Source organism: Chiloscyllium punctatum, chromosome 4, assembly GCF_047496795.1.
Source record: "Chiloscyllium punctatum isolate Juve2018m chromosome 4, sChiPun1.3, whole genome shotgun sequence".
Classification (NCBI taxonomy): Eukaryota; Metazoa; Chordata; class Chondrichthyes; order Orectolobiformes; family Hemiscylliidae; genus Chiloscyllium; species Chiloscyllium punctatum.
This window is the reverse complement of record NC_092742.1, coordinates 21,919,198-21,943,469: the sequence shown is the minus strand read 5'-3', so window position 1 is coordinate 21,943,469 and position 24,272 is coordinate 21,919,198. Positions and strand designations below refer to the sequence as shown.

Sequence of the window (24,272 nt, the reverse complement as noted above, 5' to 3'; positions counted from 1 at the left end):
TTGAATGTTTGTGTGTTGTTCCCTGGAGCTTGAGATCCAAGAATGTTATGAATTTAATTTGCATTCTGGGAATCTAAGATGATTTTAAAAGAAAAAGGTATTTTGTAGGACAATGATATAGGCATATTAGCTGAGTGAGGTTACCTCATGACCTTTTCTACATAGTTTAGACTAGTCTCTTGTTATGATGTACAAGCCAAAGCAATTGGCCATTTGGGGCCTGGCTTGATCAAGGTTTCCAACTTTAATGTGCATGTAGCTTAATTAGTCAAGCGTACTCAGACCTATCAACGAGTTTCTCTTCCTCTGCAAACTTTTGCCATTTTATTGCTGCTTATCTGATTACGGGCATGTGGCGTTTTTTTTTGTGATTTTAATACCAAATTCTGTATAACGACAGCTTGTTTGCAGCAATAAGGGGAATAGCCTGAGAGAGCTCTTAGGGTAAGAGCTGGCGCTGCTACTCTGCTGATGGTTTTAGAACCTTAGATACCTACAAGCCAGGCTTGAGCTATGTTATAATGTAACACTGATGCCATTGATAAGTAAAGGTAATAATTTAAACTAAACTGTCTGTAAGAGTTTTATATTCCAGAGTACAATCACCAGGATGAACCAAGACAGGCTTACAAGTCGAGTCCATCAGGGATTCCCTGAGCCATCTCAAATATATACTTCAACACAACCAAATCTTTAACTGCTGAGGATCTGATCTCTGGAATTCCTTTCCTTTTTGCCCAAACATTTGGCAACTTCTATGTGGTTCACTGCCAAATACTGTCCAATAACATTCCTGTCACGAACTCTGGGAAATGTCACTATGATAAAATTACCATATTTAGACAACTTTTATTGTTGACTCAACAAAAAAAATGAATGTGATAGTTGGATTCCAGGCAAAGATAAGCACTGTAGTGTCACTTGGTTGCAAAGGCTACAAACACTTCTCTGAGCGCGCATCTGGCTGCTACTTGTAAATCTGATATTTTTCAATTGACATCAATTTTTTGTGTGCCAGAATACTTATCAGTGCAGTGAAACTTTTAATAATAGGCTGTTAATATAAATCATTGCAAATAAATATAAGTTTATAGAATGACCCAGTGAGTTTCTTGAATAATATGGAGTCACAAAGGTTTTGAGAAGATTTGTAGCTCAGGTTGAGGTTCTGGACATAAGTTTGCTCACTGAGCTGGAAGGTTCATTTTCAGACGTTTCGTCACCACACTAGGTAACAACATCAGTGAGCCTTCAGTGAAGCACTGGAGTTAATGGCCCACTTTCTATTTATGTGTTCAAGTTTCTTTGGGTTAGTGACGTCACTTCCTGTGGCAATGTCAGTTCCTGATCTTTTTCTCAGAGGGTGGTAAACGGGGTCCAAGTCGATGTGTTTGTTGATAGAGTTCTGGTTGGAATTCTCATGCGTGTCTGGTTGGTTTGTTCTAGGATGGATATGTTATCCCAGTTGAAGTGGTGTTCTTCTTCATCTATATGTAAGGATACTAGTGAGAGTGGGTCATGTCTTTTTGTGGATAGTTGATGTTCATGTATCCTGGTGGCTAATTTCCTGCCTGTTTGTCCAATGTGTTTGTTACAGTTCTTACAAGGTATTTTATAAATGATATTAGTTTTGCTTATTGTCTGTATGGGGTCTTTCAAGTTCATTAGCTGCTGTTTTAGTGTGTTGGTGGGTTTGTGGGCTCCCTTGATGCCAAGAGGTCTGAGTAGTCTGGCAGTCATTTCCAAGATGTCTTTGATAAAAGGGAGAGTGGCTAAGATTTCTTGAGGTGTTTTGTCTGCTTGCTTGGGTTTGTTGCTGAGAAATCAGCAGCCTATGATCATTGGCTGGGAGACAGTGAGGTCTGCAGATGCTGGAGATCAGACTTGAGAGTGTGTTGTTGGAAAAACACAGCAGATCAGGCAACATCCAGGTAGGAGGAAAATCGACGATTCAGTCCCGAGCCCTTCATCAGATATCCTGATGATGTTACCTATTATGGTGACAAAACATCTGAAAATGAACCGTCTAGCTCAACAAGCAAACTTACATCCATAGTTTCTATGTTTGGTAAATAGCACTTGAATTGTAACAAAACACATTACATATCTTCGGCCCAGCCTCAGAATTGCTGCTGAAACTCTCATCCATGCCTTTGTTTTCTCTAGACCAGATACTTCAAATGCAATCCTTACTGTCCCTCCCATACTCTACCGTCCATAAACTTAGGCGCATTCAAAATCCTAAGACACACAGGTTAACCGACAAACAGGCCTACTTGCCCATCTAACCCACAATTGAGCAATGTCTTGGATGTTAAAACTCTTGTATTCAAAAGCTTTCATAGTTTCACTGTCTATATTTCTGCAACGTAGTCCAGTTCTACAATTCTGCAAAATAGCTACAGCCCTCCAATTAAGGAATCTTAATAATTCTCATTGTGATCACTAGTTCATTACATTCAGTTGCATAAAGCTCCAGGATTCCCTTCCTAAAGCCCTCTGTTTCTCTTCCACCTTTAAAAAATACCATTTAAAACCTATCATTTGATCCAGTATAATCTTACCAAATTGGTATCAAATTGTGTTCAATATGCTCTGTGAAGAACCACAGAATATTTAGCTGCATTGAAATTGAAATCTAAGTTCAAGCTGTACAGAGTTCAAGATAATATCATGAATTAAGGATATCCAAAAGATGCCACAAACTACATACAAAGAAAAGCTTTCTGGAATGGCTTTTCCCAAGGCGTGCTCATAGAATCATTCAGCACAAAAATAGACCCTTTGGTCCAAACAATCCATGCCGACCATGTTCACAAACTAAACTAGTCCCACCTTTCTGCACTTGGCCTGTATCTCTCCATACTTTTCCTATTTGTAAACATATCAAAATGTCTTTTAAACGTTGTAACTAAACCTGCATCCACCACTTTGTCTGGCACTTCATCCCATGCATGAATCACTCTGAGTAAAAAAAAAGACTTGCCCTTTAAGTCCTTTCTGAACTTTTCTCTTCTCACCTGAAAATTATGTCCCCTAGTTTTGAACTCTGCCAACCCTAGGGAAAAGACCCTTGTCATTCACCTTATCTATGCCTCTCATTGTTTTATAAACCTCAATAAGCTCACCCCTCAACCTCCTAAACTCCAGTGAAAAAGATCCCAGCCTTTCCAGTCAATGTTATACCTCAAACCCTCCATCCTGAGCAAATCTTTTCTGAACCCTGTCCACTTGATTAATATCCTTATGGGTTATATATGCTTACCTTGAAATCAGTTGAATTTGAGCAATCAAGATATGCTCAACTTTTATAAAATGGCATTAGCTCAAGCTGGAGTTTTCTGGCCAATTCTAGTCATGACACACTAGGATTTCAAGACTTTATGAAAGCTGGGAATTTATGCAAATTCTATCAATGTGAAATACTTCAGTTCCTTGGAGAGATGAGATAAACTTAGAGTTTATCTTGCTTGCAATGGAGAAGGTAAAGAGGAGATTGAAAGAGGTATTCAAAATCATTAAATTGTCCAATTGCAGAAGGATTGATAACAAGAGGACACATAATTAAGGTTAATTGCAAAAGAAATAGAGATGCTGGAAGACAAAAAAAAATGCAGTGTCATGTTATAGCAACCTAGAATGAAATGCATGAAAAAGGTGTTGGAAGCAGTAAAATGTCAATGGACAATTAGGTACTTGAAAAATGTTGGCCTATGGGAATAGAGTTTTACAGTGCGTTGGGACTAACTGGATAACTTTTCAAAGAACAAGCATACTAAGTTGACAGGTCTCATCTTACACTGTGCTATTCTCTGTGATTCTATGAATTTCATGTTTCTCTACATTGTGGAACCTGAAAGGGCAGATATTTTTTGTGTTAGAGCTAATACAAGTGCCCTTGTGATATTAACCAGATCAGAAAACAGAATAGATGCATTTTATGCCCGCACTAAAATAATAATTGCAATAACTGTAAATGTAACAAGCAATCAGCATTTGGCTGTCAGAAGTAAAAAGAACAAACTACAAGTGAGCCAGACAGAAACTTCCTCCACTTGCCACATTTAATATCTCTCACTGAAGAGAGAGATACAAGTCAAGAAACCTATTACAAAGATTAACAATAACTTTATTCTAAGATTTTCAAAATGTTATTTTAAAGTTAGTAGTAACAACATGAATTATAATCAGCCATTCCCAAGCAGTTACTATTGACTGTTCTTTGGTGTCTAAATAGTGCAGATTTTACTAAATGGGCCAACACTTAAACTTAACATTAATCCTTAATTCCAAGTGGCATATCACTGCCTCAAGGATAAACAGTTCATGGGCAATAAATACCAAAATTGCGAGCAACATTCACATTCCTGAATGAATTTTTACAAGCCCTAGTAATTCCCATCCATAGCTTTCATCAAACCTTCAAATACTTAATCCATACACTGCTCCAATTCCAATTCCAAATCTCATATCATGGCATTTCCAACTCAATTTCAGATAGTACAAAACAGCCTGATAAAATGGACAGACACATGGAACATGGAATTTAGCGCATAGTTTGTTTTGGTAAACTAAATGGTACAATTCTACAAGAGAGTCCTAAGGTATAGTGACACAAGTCTTTATAGTGGGGATTTATGAGAATTCTATCAAGGTGAAAGACTTCACTGTTCCTTGGAGAGAAGAGATAAACTAGAGTTTGTCTTGCTTACAACAGAGAAGGTAAACAGTCAACTGGGTATGCTTCCTGTGGCTGTTACTATTCCATTGCTTCCACTCTTGTTGCCCAGGTTTGACCCCATCAGGAAATATTGCTTTTTGCTATTTTATGAACTGTAATAATTAATGGTTATAGTGGGAGCTATGGTTAGTAAGTTTGCAGATGACACCAAAATTGGACATGTAGTGGACAACGAAGAAAGTTACCTCAGAATACAATGGGCTCTTGATCAGATGGTAGATGGAGTTTAATTTAGATAAATGCAAGGTGCTGCATTTTGGAAAGGCAAATCAGGGCAGGACTTACACACTTAATGGTAATATCCTGGGGAGTGTTGCTGAACAAAGAAACGATGGAGTGCAGGTTCATAATTCATTGAAAGTGGAGTCACAGGTAGATAGGACAGTGAAGGTGGCATTTTGTATGCTTTACTGGTCAATGCATAGAGTATAGGAGTTGGGAGGTCATGTTGCAGCTGTACACGGCATTGGTTAGGCCACTTTTGGAATATTGAATGCAGTTCTGGTCTCCCTCCAATCAGAAGGATGTCCTGAAATTTGAAAGGGTTCAGAAAAGATTTTTTAAAATGTTGCCATGGTTGGAGGGTTTGAGCGATAGGGAGAAGTTGAATAGGCTGGGGCTATTTTCACTGGAGCATCCCAGGCTGAAGGGTGACCTTATAGAGGTTTATAACATCATGAGGGACATGGATAGAGTAAAGAGACATGGTCTTTTCTCTGGGGGTGGGGAAGACCAGAACTAGAGGGCACAGGTTTAGGGTGAGAGGACAAATTTAAAAGAACCTAAGGGGCAACTTTTTCACGCAGACTGTAGTGTATGTATGGAGTAAACTACCAAAGGAAGTGATGGAGTATGAAACAATTACAACATTTAAAAAGCATCTGGATTGGTGTTTGAATAGGAAGGGTTTAGGAGGATATGGGCCAAGTGCTGGCAAATGGGACCAGATTAGTTTGGAGTGAAGGATCTGTTTGTGTGCTGTACATCTCTATGACTCTATGACATGTTAAGAAAGGCTTGGATTAGAACAGGAAGGAAGTGATGCTCAACCTTCACATGTCCAGCTGAAGTACTGTGTTCAATTCTGGACATGCCAGTTTAAGAAGGATTTCAAAACCTCTTCAAATTGCGGAAGAGATTTTCTAGACTGATACCAGAGGACTATGAAACCTTGGAGGTGGAGAAACTAGAGATATTGAGATTGTTGTCTTTAGATTGAAGAAAATTGAGCAGATTTTTGGTAATTGTTCAAAACCTTGAAGGGTTTTAGTAGGACTCAATCCACCAAACAGTCTTAAGTTCCCACAATGTTGATCACCACCTTCGGCACAATTAACAACATTTTAAGTTTTGCATCATCCGCAAATTTTGAAATTTTGCCCTGCACAACCAAGTCCAGGATAATGAAAAGACATCAAGAGAAACAGTGGTCTTTAGTACAACACCAATTGAAAGGAACGACACATCCAAATACCAATTATCCGAATTTTGGATGATCCGAATAAGATCTCAAGGTGCCGTAAAACGTTACATCAAAGAGGTAAGTGAATTCAGATTACCTGTACTGGAGAATATGTGAAAATGCTGGACAAAAACAAAGAAACACAAGCACCTCAAGCAACAACGACTGGATTTGTTTTTTTATGTAAGGATTAGTTACACAGCTCTTTTCAAAAGTAAGTGCTTTATACCCATCACTTTACCGGGCCATTCATGAAAAGAATGGCAGAGAAAGTAAACACATGTGCGAGGTGGTACTTCTGTCTTTCTATTGCAACACTGAGTTCACAGAAACTGACAAATGCTCTTGTAATTGTAGAAGCTGTTCGGGACCTTGTTTAATGCTGGGATTTCATATATTTATGTGATGGTAAGGATTTAGTCCTTCTCAGTTTAACTTGCAATTTCCAGAATGCAAAGATTAGTTTGGTTAAATAGCAGACTCATCAAAATTACAGACTTAAACAAACTCTCCAGTCGAACACAGCATTAGCTTCAGTCGAGCACAGCATTAGATCAGCATGGCTCCCTTGTTTAAGGTCATATTGATTATCTGAATAATCAATTATCCGAATGAAATAGTGCTCACCTATTTCGTTCGGATATTCGAGGTTCCTCCAACCTGAGCAGCAACCTTTCAAAATTGCTGTCTGTTTCCTGCTTTTTCAGCCAATTTCATATCCATAATTCTATTGACCCTTCCATTCTATTGGCTGAGTTTTCTTATTCACAAGAAATCTCAGTTCGTATTAAAGAAACAAGGATAACTTGGTTGACTGACAGCATATTACAGTCCTCAGATCAAAAAGTTGAGAAATGGAAGATACATTTTTTGACCTGAATAATTTATAGGCCATACATTAAAAATAGGTACTGAAAGTGAATAAGTAATGAAGTACAATTAGCTAATGAAACATACAATAAACATATCCTTACAAACGGTTGTCTCTTATTGCTATTTGTATGCTAAGAAATAAGATTACAGTAAGAAAACTACCATGCACAGCTTACAATGTAATTCAACAATTTAAAGGAAAAATCATGTCATGTGCCCAACAGAGGTTGAGCCAGCATTTACTGCCTATCCATAAAAGCCTTGAATTGGTGCAATAGTTTAGGGGAGACAACTGCCTGGTGATATTATCCCTGGACTGTTAATCCAGAGACCAGGTTATGTTCTGAGGACCTGAGTACAAATCCCACCATGGCAGATGTTAAAATATGGGAAAACAAAATCCAGAAGAAAGAGTCTAATGATGACCATCTATTGTCAATTGTCAGTGAATGGTTCACAAACGTCCTTTAGAGAAGGAAACCTACCATACTTACTCAGTCTGGCCTATATCCTGAAGGAGGCATTTGGTAAGCTTTCCTTTATTGGTCAGTGCACTGAGTACAGGAGTTGGAGGTCATATTGCAGCTGTGCAGAACACTGGTTAGGTCACTCTTGAAATACTGCGTGCAATTCTGTTCTCCCTGCTACAGAAAGGTTTTGTGAAACTTATAGTCATAGAGATGTACAGCATGGAAACAGTTGGGATGTACAGCATGTACAGTTGGGAGGTCATATTGTGGCTGTACAGGACATCGGTTAGGCCACGGTTGGAATATTGCATGCAATTCTCGTCTCCTTTCTATCTGAAGGATGTTGAGAAACTTGAAAGGGTTCAGAAAAGAATGTTGCCGGGGTTGGAGGATTTGAACTATAGAGACAGGCTGAACAGGCTGGGGCTATTTTCCCTGGAGCGTTGGAGGCTGAGGGGTGACCTTATAGAGGTTGACAAAATTATGAGGTCCAACCCGTCCAGATATCCCAACCCAATCTAGTCCCACCTGCCAGCACCCGGCCCATATCCCTTCAAACCCTTCCTATTCATATACCCATCCAAATGCCTTTTAAAGGTTGACAAAATTATGAGGTCCAACCCGTCCAGATATCCCAACCCAATCTAGTCCCACCTGCCAGCACCCGGCCCATATCCCTTCAAACCCTTCCTATTCATATACCCATCCAAATGCCTTTTAAATGTTGCAATTGTACCAGCCTCCACCACTTCCTCTGGCAGCTCATTCCATATACGTACCACCCTCCGTGTGAAAAAGTTGCCCCTTAGGTCTCTTTTATATCTTTCCCCTCTCACCCTAAACCTATGCCCTCTAGTTCTGGACTCCCCGACCCCAGGGAAAAGACTTTGTCTCTTTACCCTATGCACACACCTCAATTTTGTCAACCTCTATAAGGTCACCCCAAAGCGTCCGACGCTCCAGGGAAAACAGCCCCAGCCTGTTCAGCCTCTCCCTATAGCTCAAATCCTCCAACCCTGGCAACATTCTTGTAAATCTTTTCTGAACCCTTTCAAGTTTCACAACATCCTTCAGATAGGAAAGAGACGAGAATTGCTCGCAATATTCCAACAGTGGCCTAACCAATGTCCTGTACAGCCACAACATGACCTCCCAACTCCTGTACTCAATACTCTGACCAACAAAGGAAAGGATACCAAACGCCTTCTTCACTATTCTATCTACCTCCGGCTCCACTTTCAAGGAGCTATGAACCTGCGCTCCAAGGTCTCTTTGTTCAAAAACACTCCCTAGGGCCTTACCATTAAGTGTATAAGTACTGCTAAGATTTGCTTTGCCAAAATGCAGCACCTTGCATTTATCTGAATTAAACTCCATCTGCCACTTCTTAGCCTATCTGGTCCAGATCCTGTTCTAATCTGAGGTAACCCTCTTCACTGTCCACTACACCTCCAATTTTGGTGTCATTACAAACTTACTAACTGTACCTCTTATGCTCGCATCCAAATCATTTATGTAAATGACAAAAAGTAGAGGATCCAGCACCCATCCTTGTGGCGGCACTCCACTGGTCACAGGCCTCCAGTCTGAAAAGAAACCCTCCACTACTACCCTCTGCCTTCTACCTTTGAGCCAGTTCTGTATCCAAATGGCTAGTTCTCCCTGTATTCCATGAGATCTAACCTTGCTAATCAGTCTCCCATGGGGAACCTTGCCGAACACCTTACTGAAGTCCATATAGATCACATCTACTGCTCTGCCCTCATCAATCCTCTTTGCTACTTCTTCAAAAAACTCAATCAAGTTTCTGAGACATGATTTCCCACGCACAAAGCCATGTTGACTATCCCGAATCAGTCCTTGCCTCAGGATTCACTCCAACAACTTGCCCACCACCGAGGTCCGGCTCACCGGTCTATAGTTCTTTGGCTTGTCTTTACCGCCCTTCTTAAACAGTGGCACCACATTTGCTAACCTCCAGTCTTCCGGCACCTCACTTGTGACTATCAATGATACAAATATTTTAGTAATTGAGGTAAATTTGAAAGGGTTCAGAAAAGATATACAAAGGTGCTGCCAGGGTTGGAGAGTTTGAGGCTGAACAGGCTGGGGATATTTTCTCTGGAGTATTCCAGGTTGAGGGGTCATCACTTGAAGATGTCGGAGTTGGACTGGGGTGTACAAAGTTACAAATCACACAACACCAGGTTATAGTCCAACAGGTTTAATTGGAAGCACTGGCTTTTGGAACGATGCCCCTTCATCAAGTTAAAAATCACACAACACCAGGTTATAGTCCAACAGGTTTAATTGAAAGCACTAGCTTTCGGAGTGCTGCTCCTTCATCAAATGGTTGCCTGATAAAGGAGTGGCGCTCTGAAAGCTAGGGCTTCCAATTAAACCTGTTGGACTATAATTTGGTGTTGTATGATTTTTAATGTTGTACACCCCAGTCCAACACCGGCATCTCCAAATCATGACTACCATCATCAGGTGGTTATGGAGTGCATAATTGTAAGACACAGAACATATAGCAAAAGTTTTCAGTGTGATGTAACTGAAATTATACATTGAAAAATACCTTGATTGTTTGGTAAGTCTCTCATCTGTTAGAATGACCATGATAGTTTCACTTCTTTTATATGTAAATCACAAAACATTTTTTACAAGTTACATTCCCAGGTTAACTGTAACAATGGTGTCAGCGCAGATAAGATGTTGAAAGTGTTAGCCCCCTGTGTTCCCTGTCTGTGCCATAATGTTTAGACCGATTCTCATTGAAAAAGTGAGTTGAGTCTTACATGGATTCATGCAGTTTTTGAGCAATGTAACTCTGCAAGTACTAATTCACCCCACAAGTGTGTGTGTGTGTCTCTTTCTCTCTCTCTCTCGGGTCAGGGTTTGTGAGTGTTTGCAAGAGAGAGTGCAGATGTGTGTGAGAGTGAAAGTGTAAAGTGATCTAAGTCTGTGACAGGGTGCAAGTGAGTGTGTGTGTGTGTGTGTGTGTGCCTCTCTCTGGGGTGGAGGGTTGTGAGTGTCTGTGAGAGAGAGTGTATATGTGTGAGAGAGTGTAAAGTGTGTAAATTTGTGAGAAAGTGCAAGTGTGAGTGCGGGAGTGTGTGCACATGTCTGTGTGCGTGTCCGTGTGCATGTATAGAGCAATAGTGGTCACTTGTAGTGTGACATGAACCCAAGGTCCCAGTTAAGGCCCTCCCTAAGGGTACCGAACTTAGCTATCAGCCTCTGCTCGGCCAATTTTCGCTGCTGCCGGTCCCGAAGTCCGTCTTGGAGGATGGTCACCTGAAAGTCTGAAGTCGAATGTCCAAGTTGATGGACACTTTAGCGGTCCAGGTCCAGGACATTTGACCTCGGACCTTCGGATGACCATCCTCCAAGGCAGACTTCAGGACAGGCAGCAGCGAATAGTGGCCGAGCAAAGGCTGATAGCTAAGTTCGGTACCCATAGGGAGGGCCTTAACCGGGACCTTGGGTTCATGTCACACTACAGGTGACCGCCATTGCAGTATACACACACACACGCGCACGCACACATACACTCCTATATACACTCCTACACTCACACATGCACCGTCTCACAGACTTAGACACTTTACACTCACACACACATATACCCTCTCTCACAGACACTCACAATCCCCCAACCCAGGTACATACACACACTCCTACAGACACACACACTCCCACGCTCTCACTTGCACCCTCTCACAGACTTAGACCGCTTTACACACACACGCATGCACACATGCACTCTCTCTCACAGACACTCACACACCCCCACCCCAGACACACACGCACACAAAACCCCACATTCACACATACACATATACGTTTCTGGGCTGAATTTGTACTTGCAGAGTTGCATTTTATTTTGCTCAAAAACTGCATGAATCCATGTAAGACTCTGTTATCTCACCTTTTGGATTGGAATCAGTCTAAACATCATGGCACAGACAGGGAACACAGGGGGCTAACACCTTCGACATCTTATCTGCGCTGATAAGAATTGTTACAGTTAACCTGAGAATATAACTTTTAAAAAAAGTTTTGTGATTTACATATAAAAGAAGTGAAACAATCATGGTCATTCTAACAGATGAGAGACTTACCAAACAATCAAGGTATTTTTCAATGTATAATTTCAGTTACATCACACTGTAAACTTTTGCTATAAATTCTGTGTCTTACAATTGTGCACTCCACAACCACCTGATGAAGGAGAGTGCAATCTGGTGTTGTGTGATTTGGAAGGTTGAGGGATGACCTTATAGAAGTTTATAAAATCATGAGGGGCATGAATAGGTTAAATAGCATGGTCTCTTTTTAAGAGGTGGGGGAGTCCAAAACTAGAGGGCATAGATTTAGGGTGAGAGGCTAAAGAGTTAAAAGGTACCTAAGGGGCAACTTTTTAATGGAGAAGTTGGTGGGTGTATGAAATGAGCTTCCAGAGGAAGTGATGGAGGCTAACACACTTACAACATTTAAAAGGCATCTGGATGGGAATATGAATAGGAAGTCTTCAGAAGGAAATGGGCCACGTGCTGGCAAATGAGCCTAGATTAATTCAGGATATCTGGTTAGCATGGACAAGTGATCTTACCTATATCCTCTTCTCACATTACAGCAGGAAGTGCTGTCAACGGAGGATAAGTTCAGCAGACACAAAGATCAGAACAGAATAAAGTCACCATTCCTGAAGGTATGTGGGTTTGCCAGCACTGTTGCGTGGAATTTAAACTAGTTCCACAGCGAGAGGGATACTGCATAAGACTACAACAGGGACACAGCATACTTCAGTAAAATGAACCAAGATAGAGGGAGTAAGGCAAAATTGGATGGACTGTAATTTATGAGTATTATAGACAATGATGGTAATAGTAGGACATGTATCTCACTGCCTAACTCCCCAAAGCCTTTCCACCATCGACAAGGCACAAGCCAAGAGTGTGATGGAATATTCTCCGCTTGCCTGAATGGACGCAGCTCCAACACCACTCAGGAAGCCTGACATCATACATGACCTGTTTGAATGGCACCTCATCACGATTATCTACTCCGCCCCTACTGATGCTCAGATGCAGCAGTGTGTACAAGATGTTATGCAGAAATTCAACAAAGATTCTCGTTAATCACCTTCCAAACCCAAAATCACTTCCATCTACAAAGACAAGGGCAGCAGATACTTGGGAATACCATCTCCTGCGAGCTCCCCCTCCAAGCAACTCACCATTCCGACTTGAAAATATATTGCTATTCCTTCACTGTCGTTGGGTCAAAGTCCTGGAATTCCGTTTCTAGCAGCATTGTGGGTCAACACACAGCAGGTGGACTGCAGTGGTTCAAGGCAGCAGCTAATACCACTTTCTGTAGGCAAATACAGATGGCCAGTGATGCCCTCATCCTGCAAATTAATTTTTTTAAATCTTCTGGAGTCTTTTTGCAGTTGCACTCATCTCGGTAAGCATGGAGTACTCCATCACATTCCTCACTTTTGCCTTATACAGGCTGTAGAGAATCAGGTGAGTTGCTCGCTGCAGTATTCCTAGCTTCTGACCTTCTTTTCTATAGCCACTGTAAATCCAATTAAGTTTCTGGCCAATGATAATTCAGAGGATGTTGATAGTAGGAGATGCCGTGAAGGCAACAACATTAAATGCCAAATGGTGGTAGTCAGATTGCTTCTTACTGGTAATAGTCATGGCCTGGCATTTGTGTGTCATGAATGTTACTTGCCACTATTGTAATGCTAAAAGATAAATGGGAATATATCTCTCTGGACATTAATGAAATACTAAAGGATTAAACGGCACTATCTTTGGGTGGGGACGACAGTCAGGCAAGAATGTGAATCACCTACACCCAATTAGACAGTCATTTGCTACTACGCCTCCTTGCTCTTGTCAAGTTAAACTATTGTTCAATCACTTCCGTTCAAAAATGCTTTCTGGCCAGAGGTATGTCGCACCTGCATTATCTTGGGGAATCACAGAGTCAGGAAATCATCTGCATAATGACTCCCCTGCATTAGGGCATTAGCATTTGCATTATCTAAGAGGATGATCTCATCTTGCCATTGTACCTTTCCAGGGTCCCAGGATATCGTGATGGTCCGGGTTGGGTGGGTTAGAAGTCCATCCCGCTTGTGCAGCGCTCTGCAATGCGATCGTCCTAGATCGCCACCATCTTAGATGCCCCATCCTTACACCATTTTAATGTGAACAATGTATCGGAACCTGTTATGTACAGGGTTCGCAATCCGCTTACATTCTTGGACTGCTTTAAAGATAAGAATATGAGACTATTTCGTTGGAGTCTTACATTACAGATTTTTAATTTACAAATTCACGGGCGGCATGGTGGCTTAGTGATTAGCACTGCTGCCTCACAGCGCCAGGGACCCGGGTTCAATTCCCGTCTTGGGAACTGTCTGTGTGGAGTTTGCACATTCTCCCCATGTCTGCATGGGTTTCACTCCGGGTGCTCCGGTTTCCTCCCAAAGTCCAAAAATGTGCAGGTGAGGGTGAATTGACCATGCTAAATTGCCTGTAATGTTAGGTGCATTAGTAAGGGGCAAATGTATGGGAATGGGTCTGGGTGGGTCGCTCTTCAGCGGGTCAGTGTGGACTTGTTGAGCCGAAGGGCCTGTTTCCACACTGTAGGAAATTTAATCTAAAAAAAACTTGTGACTGTGACTAACTGGGGGTTGTCTTGAGTGGCATGTGACTGTGGGGAGTGGCAACAGTATCTGTAAGCATGTGGTCAATTGGCCTGTGTAAAGGGGATGTGTTTTCTTTGTTCAGGGCCTCACTTTGACCCAACTTCACTTGCGTGTGAAGAAGGCCAAAGGGGGTCACCTAGCTTGTACAAGCTTTAATAAATGTTAATGGTCTGCAGTCGTTGGTGTGTGTGAATTGCATCTCATGTGTGAAACCTCAGGAAAGGACCTAACACTACCAACCCAAAGCTGAACGTTTTCCAAATCTTGCTGCAATTGAACATAAACTGCTTCAGCGTCTGAGCAGTCATGAATGGTGTTGAACATTGTGCAATCATCAGCAAAAATCAGTTCTGACCTTATGATGGAGGGAAAATTATTTATGAAGAAGTTGAAGATGATTGCCTTGAATCTCTTCTTTATCTCCTCTGTTGTAAGCAAGACAAACTCTAGTTTATCTCATATCTCCAAGGAACTGTGAAGTCTTTCACTTTGATCAAATTCTCAAATTCCTAATGCACATTTCATAAGGTTTTGAAATCTGAGTGTGGGGTGGAAGGCATAGGCTTGAACTGATGTGAAGTTTAGCATAACTTGTTTGTTCTTATATTCCATGCTTTACTTGTCAACCTCAACCGATTGCAAGATGAGCACTATAACCCTGTTATAGGAAGGATATTATGAAACTGGAGAGAATTCAGAAAATATTTAACAGAAAGTTGCCATGAATGAAGGGTTTGAGATATAAGACTGGAAAGGCTGGGACTCACCATCCTGACTTGGAAATATAACCACCACTTTTTCACTGTTGCTGAGTCAAAATTGTGGAATTCTGGGTCATTGTGGGTGTACCCACAATACAATTCAAGCAGGCAGTGTACCCCAACCTTTTTAAGGGCAACTAGGATGGGTAATAAATGCTGGCCACATCCCACAAGTGAAATTTTAAAAATTCCTTTTAGTCGCTCTCATAAGTTGCTTAGTGGAACTAAAAAAAAGTCATTGTTTAAGTACATCAATAGGAAGACGATAAGCAGAGATAGAGAATGGTTCATTAGAAACCAAGAAGCAACTGTGCATGGAGTCGGCAAACATTGGTAGGGTGTTAAACAAGTATTTTGCATGTCTTCACAGTGGAGAGGATGTAGGTCCAGAATTTGGTAGTAAGGACTGTAGGTTATTGAGCAGTTTGACATTACGAATGAACAGTTATTGGAGGTTTTGGTGTCCAGTGAGTTGTATCTCAGACTGCTGTGGGAGATTGGGGAGAAACTTACAGGGCTTCTGACCCAAATTTAATTGCCAAGGGGGAGATGCCAGAGAACTTGAGGATAACTAATGCATCCACACTTTTTAAGAAAGGTGGTAAAGATATACCACAGAATTACAGACCAGTGAATCTCTGGTCAGTAGTTAGTTAACTACTGAAGATAATTCCAAAGAAGAGAATGAATTTCCACTCAGAAAGGCAAAATTTGAACAGAGACAGTGAATGGCAGAGTTGGGGGAGGGGGTGTGTGATGAAAAGTAAAACCAAGTTTGCATATGACAAGATGATTGGCTGGACTATTGACAGTCAGGAAGAATGTTTTAGGTTACAGGAAGATATAGGCTGATTAATTAGATGGGCAGTTCAGTCACAAATGGAATTTAATCACTTAAGTGTGAGGAGATGCATTTTGGAAGCAACAAGACAAGGGAATATTCAAAGGATGGTAAGGCACAAGGAAGCTCAGAGGGATGTTGAGTTGCTTTTCCACAGATACCTGCAGGAGGCAGGACATATTACCAGGATAGTTAAAAAGGCATATGAGATACTTTATCAGTTGTAGCATAAAATAAGCAAGTTACGTTGGAGCTATACAAAACTTTGCTATGGTCACAGGTGGAGCATGAGTATAAGTGAAAGTTGTAGTCACTGCATGATAGAAAGGATATGATGCACAGGAGGTTCACCAGGATGTTGCTTGGATTGGGGCAGTTTTGTTATGAAGACAGGCTGGCTAAGCATGGTTTGCTTTCTTTAGAGCAGAGAAGGCTTGGAGGGGGGTGGTACAGGATTGAGGTATTTAAGATTAGGAGGGGCATGAACAGAACGCATAGAAAACAGCTGTTCCCCTTAGTTAAAGGGTCAATAACAAGGCGGCACAATTTTAGGCATAAGGCAGAAGATTTAAAGGGGATCTGAGGAACTTATTTTCATCCACAGAGTGTTGGGAACCTGAAATGCACAATCTGGGAGGGTCATTGAAGGGGGAATTTATAATCTACGAAAATAAATTGAATGAGCATTTGGAATGTCTTAACATTCAAGGCAATGGGCCAAGTGTTGGAAAGTCAGACTAGTGTAGATTTAGAGTTTATTTTGTTGATATAGACTTGGTGGGCCAAAGGCATCTTCTTTAGTACGATTCTATGACCTTAGGACTGTTTTCTCATTAAAGAGAGATATCTAGTGTAGAGTTTAACCTGAGGGTCACCTCACATCAGGTGAGGCTGACAAGACGGGACCTTCATGGTGACCTCAGCAGTACAGAAATTGAACCCACACTGAAGGGATCACTATGCAACGCAAATTAGCCATCCAGCCAACCGAGGTAACCAACAACAAAAACAGAAGCTGCTGGAAAAGCTCAGCAGATTTGAAGCATTTGTGAAAAGAACTCAAAGTTAACATTTCAGATCCAGTTCTGGGGGGAAGGGTCACATAACCTGAAATATTAACTTTGAATTTCTTCACAGATGCTGCCAGCCTATCATTTGTTTTACTGTTTCAAAGGAAGGAATAGCTAGGCCAATCTGATCTTTACCACTATTTCCTCAATCAGTGATATTATGGCCTACAATGAGTTTAGTAGCATCTGTGGAAGGTAGCAGAGTTAACAAGTTGGGGTCCAGTGACACTTTTTCAGGACGGAAAGGTTTTGAATTATCACTGGACTCAAAACATTAACTCTGCTTTCTCTCCCCAGATGCTAGCAGACCCACTGAGTTTTCCAACAACTTCTGATTTTATTTTAGATTTCCATCATCCATAGTCCTTTGAGGTTTTTGTTTTGTTTAATATTTTCACGTTACTGCTTTTCAAAGATAATAAGATTATGTAGAAATATAATCTGTAAAGGGGATTAAGCAAAGTGCTTCCTAATTTAACAGCATTTGAAATAAAACAAGTTAATGTTTTAAAGTAATTAATTTTCTATAAAGTGGACAAGATATGCCATGCATCTTTACTGTTGGTGATCTTGTGTTTGTTATTTACATGCACTAATTCAGTCTCAATGAATCAGCTTCGCTGATCAGACAAATAGCATTTTTGTACTTAAATTCTATGAATTTATTCAATGTGAGCCAACATCAATCTCAAAATTGTCATCTAAGAACTAAAATACAGATCTCAATGAATCAAATCACCTCAGTGGCAAAACCAAAACCACACTTACATGCTTCAATTTTATCAACCAGCTTAGCTGTGTTTTTCTTCGAGACAATCTGGCAGGACACAACCTCAGCCCAATTAACCAAGTGAATCTTTTTAACTATGCATCAGTTTATCAGCAAAGATGCTCATAACTTGCACAAATGGACTTCTACCGCACATCCATTCTTCAACCTCACTCTACTTTTTCATCATATCCAAGGATGGAATGTCCCAGGATGCTTCCCACCAGGTTTCTTAATTTCTATTTTTCAAGGACTGCAACTCATTCAGAATAGAGCTTAAAGATAGCTAAAAAGAGCCTAGAAGTTAAAGCTTTTAACAGTCATAACAACTTGGACACAAGGTGCAGACTTGAAAAGAAACACACCATTTAATACAGAACAAGATGGAGCTGATTAATTAGGCCATCATTAGCATGAGAATGCAGCAAGAACAGTTAACTTGTCAATCTTAATTTTCTGACCAGACACTAATTGATTAGGGCATTGGTACAGGGTTCAGCAGGGCTTTGCTCCCTCGATTCCTTTTTTTAAAAAGCCACAATGTACAAATTCCTTCATAAAAAGCAGTCCAGAGTAATTATGTGTAAAGTTTTTAGTACACACAAATGGATCAACTATGAGCTTGACTCATGATATAAAATTGGTTTCTGGTATTATTTCTCAGCACAGTCTGAATTATTTAATAAATTACTTCCAATAATAAAATAATATCTAATGGTTACACTTTCTTGAGGCTTGCAATTATGGGTTGGTTGAACATGAGCAGCATGCTGCCAGCTGCAAACAGTCAAAAATAAACATTATTTGATTTGGCCTGTCAGTCATTGGGGGACACAGCCTACTTACCTAGCCTAGCATCACTTTGATACTCAAATTCATATCACATTATTTACTTGTGTGGTAGGCAAAAAGTCATTTTGGCTTAATGGCGGCATCCTGTCAGTGGAGAAAACCACTCACTGAATTACTGTACTGTAGCAGTATTGAGACAGTTTGCTTGGCTTGCTCAAAATTTGGAACACCTTCCTCTTCTAGGATCATGAGGTATACTGGGCACCATTCAGGACCAAAAGTGGTGGACTTGGGTCCTATCCCCAAAATTTTTTCGCAAGTATTATAAATATTGTAACTGCTAATTGCAATTTACTAGTATTGGTCTGAGTCAAAAAGTGTGCTGCTAGAAAAGCACAGCCGGTCAGACAGTTTTCATGGAGCAGGAGATTCAATGTTTCGAGCATAAGCTCTTTACTGCTCCTTGGATGCTGCCTGACCAGCTGTGCTTTTCTAGCACTTCACTTTTTGACTGATCTCTAGCATCTGCAATCCTCACTTTCTCCTAGTATTGACTCGATCAGGGTATTGTAATCTCACAGGATAGTTTTGATATGCTCTGTCCCAGTAACAAGCTTACAAGGTCAGCAGATGGCTAAGATCCTATTCAAGAAGTTGCCAATAAGATTTATCTTGTCTCGTGAAAATGTAGAAATCTCAATTTGTATATTGACTGGTGAACATAGGCTTTCAATAGATAATAGCTAAGAAACAATTTCCAGACATTGCAATGAATACTTCAAGGAAAGAAAGCTCACTTGATTGCACTCAAATTTACCACTGAAATGGAACAAAGTTAATTCAGCTGTATAAACACCTTCTTTGATGGTGCTGTGGACTGAATTATTGTGAATTTGTTATACTGGAAAGATGAAAAGTGTAGGAGGTTGGTGGTCAAAGATGCTCTTCTCATTGTCATCAACAAAGATGTTAACAAGAGCTAAGCCTAGAGGGGATCCCATGCCAAGCAAAGTATACAATACATCCAAGTCAGCTTCTATGACAGACAACACTATGCCAGGTACTTAACTGTACACTTCAACAGCTCATTGGTCAGAGATGGACTACATCACTGTTATTTCATGTTGAAAACAAGCTGCCGTATTGCTGACATACTGTTCACGGTAAATCAGAAATAGTAAAACAAATAATGAAGCTCTTTGGGACAGCACTGTAACTCAATATGTATTCCTGGCCAGTCATCAAGAAGTATTATAAAACAAAGCACCTTGTGCCACATTTTTCAGACCAGCAACAAAACATAGTACAATGACAGCATAGAGAAAAGAAAGTGAAAAAGAAGCCTTTGAGTACATTATGAAGAAGTTTTCCACTCTGCCTGTAACAAATTGTCAGTGACAGTTACAATTACAATATTTCTAATACTTGTGAAATAAAAAAATGCAGAGAAAAGTTAAGAAGTTCAATAGAATTAAGGAGCCCTGAAACTCCACCTATTATTCAACAAGATTCAGGAAATTAACTGAAAGCCGTTTCATAGGTTGACGTTCTGAGATCTGAGAAGTATAACTGTTATAAGGTATTTCCTTCTTCATTGAGAATTATTCAGGATGGTGTGAACATAAACACTAACAACTAAGAATGCAGAGCCTAGCAAAGTAATTGGTGAGGACTAGACTTTATTCAATTTTTCAAGAACCATTTTACCTAAATTGTTTGCATCATTGAAAAATAATCAGTCAAAGTTAAGTAAACAGCAACAGCATCTCTTTCAGACTGAAACAAAATATATTAGGAGGGATGATTAAAAAGCTTGAGTGGTTTTATGGGGGACTTTGAGAAAGGAGGGTGGAGGGAATTTATGGATGCAAGATGGCACCAGATATGGTCAACTCCTTGCAAGCTCCTGCGTGCAGATCTACGTTCCCTATTTGCTACAATCATCCTACACTCTAAACTTAATAGCATACTTTTAAAACTTACTAATAACTGTTTTATCTAAACTCACAGATTTGAAGCTCTTCTGATAATGGACTCTCAAACATTTCGCACTTGCCTGTACCTGTGTTTTGGTTTTTGCTGCTGTTTACCTATTATTTACTAATCTATGCTATTTAACTACGTGATCTGTCTGTATTGCTCGCAAGACAAAGCTTTTCACTGTGCCTCGGCACATGTGACAATAAAGTCAATTCAATTCAATTCATTCCAAGAGCATGGACCTATACCTGTCAAGGCACAGCTGCCAATGGTGGGAGTAAATGGAAGGCATGAGAGTCAGTGGAACAAAATTTGCTGGTCAGGGGCTGCAAGATGTTGTAGCGTAGTTCTGGTCATTACAAAAGCAGAGATGAGTCAAATCAAATCAAAGAGAAACATAAATAGTGGTTTTAAATCTGATGCCACGAGCCAATATAAGCTAGCAAAGTACGCTGAGTGAAACTTGGTGATTATTTTAAACTTCATCTTGAATATTTTGTAGTATCTATCAATGTGAATTCTCTTCCCCAAAAAGCAGTTGAGGTCAAAATATTTAACTGGCAGGAATCTGAAATAGGCTACAGAGTTAGATGATTATCCATGATCATACTGAACGACAAAATAGACTGTAAGAGCGAAATGGCCTACTCCTACTCTTTTTCTATGTTAATTATGGATATAGACTTGCCAATTTCAACCAGTGGATGACATCAACAAAATGAACACTTCTTCAGCCAAGACGTACAATAGATAGACTCATTGCACAATTTCACCCAAATATATACAGCATTGCCAGGCTACCGATACAGGAATTACATACTAGATCCAAAACAAGTTAGCAATAAGCTTTTTTACAAAGATTCACAAAAGGGCGTAGTAATTATTTTCTATGGATGACAAAAAAATCTTCAGCTTTAGTTGGAGAAATGAGTACTTTTTTAAAAATTAGGAATAAAAACCTGCAGCATAGACTTGGTACTGTCAACTTTGGTGATTTACATTTCAAACAATGTCAGGCTTAATATATCATCTTCACTGACAATGGATAACTGTCACCCACTGTTGCTGCACACCAAAAATGCATTACTTAATCCTGCCTCAAATAAGAGATTCTAAAAATTGTTCCTCACCAACACCCTGACATGAAAAGGTTCAAGTCTTTAAAAACAAATTCTCAAGGAATATTCTGTTGCTTTCAACTCCTACACTTTTTTCGAAGGTTATCCAGCATTTTTCACTCATCTTTTTAAAATCAGAAACTTTCTAACAACAAATTTGATGACTCTGGAAAAATCCAATTCATGATTAGAACAGAAAAGAATTCCCATTCTCAATAAAGGCATCTTCAAGCAGCATCAGAAACTAGACTCGCTCTAAAAACAAGGAAAGACTAGCTGTCTGATTCACTGTTATATAAAACTCCCAACAAAAAAAATCTGATAGGTCACCAACATATTCTCCCATCAGGTAAAAGTGATGGAGGGGAAACAAAAGAGGGAAATGGGAAATCAATCTGAATACTGATTCCACTTGTGCATTTTCTGTCACTATGACCTCACAGGGCATAGAACGTTATACTCCACCTAATCCGTGGATATTTACACAATATTTCACGTCCAACAGGTAAATACAAATTTGGCCTTCTACCTGATCAGGTAACTTTCCCTTGAAGTGCTACATCAGACTGTCACAACCTTTCTCAAGACTTGTCTGAAGGGCTCAAGAGAGATCACAAGCCAACAGTGCAATATAATCTAGGTTCTCTCTACTCTACAACCACCTACCCAAATTTCGAACAGAAAATAAAGTAGATGTCAGATCCGAGTGAAAACATTAACTGTTTGTTTTCACAGATACTGCCTAACCTGTACTTTATCTTAGATCTGATGTATCTACAATACTTCACTTTCATAGATATTAAACATGCAGTCTGACATCTAGTAAACTATATTTTGTTTCCTAGCTATCAGTTCTGAAGAAATCACTGTACTTGAAAGATTTACCCTGCTTTATCTGCACAGATGATGTCAGACCTTCTGACTCTCTCCAGCAATTTGCTTTTGTTTCAGATCTCCAGCATTCGCAGTTGCTTTATTCGCAATTTTAGACACTGGCTGATCTCTACATTTCTTAATATTTGATACAACATATATTTTAAAGCCTTTTAAGTAGCAACATGTCTGAAATGGTTTTGTCGTTTCCTTTCCCTTCATCTCACCTGTAAAGCCACGGAGGAGAAATCTGGATGTTGTTGAGTGGGTTGGTTAGTCTGAGTTAGTTGGTTTTGGGTATTGCTGGTGTCCCAGAGATTCTGAGGTGGTGGAGGTTGCTGTAGATGAGGCGGCAATGGTGGTGGCGGTATGGACGGAGGTGGAAGGTTTTGATGGGCAGGATGCTGCAGCACCGACTGTAACTGCTGCTGGTGCATTTGTTGCAGCTGCTGCATCTGCTGAAGGTGTTGTTGCCGGAGGGTCTGGAAATTGGACGCTAAACCGGCCCCGGGGACGGGCGGGGGTACGGTGGTAGGGCTCAGGGTGGAGCCAACGCCAACCACCATGCCCGGAGCCGGCACACGGGGCCCTGGTGGAGGTGGAGGCTGAGCGGCTCCGCCATAATACGGAAGGTGTGCCCCTCCCCCACCATACCGACCCCATGACGGATACATCGGGTCTGAGGTCTATCTTCAAACAACTTCAACCGGCGAAAATAACTTGATGGGAGCAAAATATGATGGGTATTATTAAAATCCTGACAGGCTACCCTGTCGAATCGGAGCCGAAATATCCACGACACGCGATCAATATTTCAGTCTCTCCTACATTCTTCGATGACCGGCGCCATTACACGAAGAACCAGGGAAAACACTGGCGGGCTACGTCATCGCGTCACGCTTCCTCGCCCACGCAACGTGCGTCAGCTGCAGTCGCAAACGCCAGGCACAATGCATTTCTGATCTGCTTTACGACGGCATGGTCAATGAGATTTTCAAGAAGACTATTTGAAAAGTTGTGAGCGCCATCTTTGTTACAGGCACAACAAGCTGCAGCAAGGGCGGTGCTCTCTTGTGGTGCATTCGTAGTGTCCCTATCCTGGAGATCCAGGTTCAAATCCACCAAGCTAGAGTTATGTAATAATATCCTGACAGATGTTTTCAAGAAGAAACCCAGAAATCTTTGGAAAAGCTTAGCAACTCTGACAGCATCTGTGAAAAGACATCAGAGTTTACGTTTAGGGTCAGATGGTGCAGACTAGATTCTGAAGAGGAGGCATTAGACCTGAAATTTTAACTCTGCTTTCTCTCCACAGCTACTGCTGAGTTTGTCCAGCGATTTCTGTTTTTGTTTGTGGTAAACTGGGGGTTCTTTTCTCTAAAGCAAAGGAGTTTGAAAAGGGACATTATTGGCATGTATAAAATTATGAAGCATACAAATTAAAAAGTCACCATAATGCTACTGGACCGTAAATTAGAGAAAAGAGATAACTGGTGGTGGCTTAACCTGAGGATCACTAAACTTTGGGTGAGGGGAGAGGTAGAGAAGGAGAGTCCTTCATGGTAACCAAAGCCAGACCAAGAATTGAACCTACTCTGTTGGTATTATTGTACCGCAAACCAGCAATCAGACAACTAAACTAAGCAACATAGATAGAGTAGATAAAAATAAACTTTTCTCTCTGAGGGCTGAATACCCAGGGAGAATAGATTTAAAAGATGTGAGGAAAAACATTTTCACCTCAATGATGATGAGAATCTGGAACTCACTGCCTGTTAGGGTGGTA

At 40.6% G+C, this 24,272-nt stretch overlaps 1 protein-coding gene across 5 annotated transcripts in view; it reads right to left on the bottom strand.

Annotated features, from left to right (window-relative positions):
- ylpm1 (YLP motif containing 1) overlaps positions 1-23,372 on the bottom strand; it is a 147,054-nt gene extending 123,682 nt beyond the window's left edge. For 4 of the 5 annotated variants that reach the window (XM_072568229.1, XM_072568230.1, XM_072568231.1 and 1 more), the window contains exon 1: positions 22,714-23,371. In XM_072568229.1, coding sequence (XP_072424330.1) covers positions 22,714-23,160 — 447 coding nt within the window. In that variant the 5' untranslated portion in view covers positions 23,161-23,371. Of the gene's footprint in view, positions 1-22,713 lie in introns of all 5 variants that reach the window. The other variant, XM_072568233.1, reaches the window with a different exon arrangement.
- Positions 23,373-24,272: the final 900 nt, after the last annotated feature.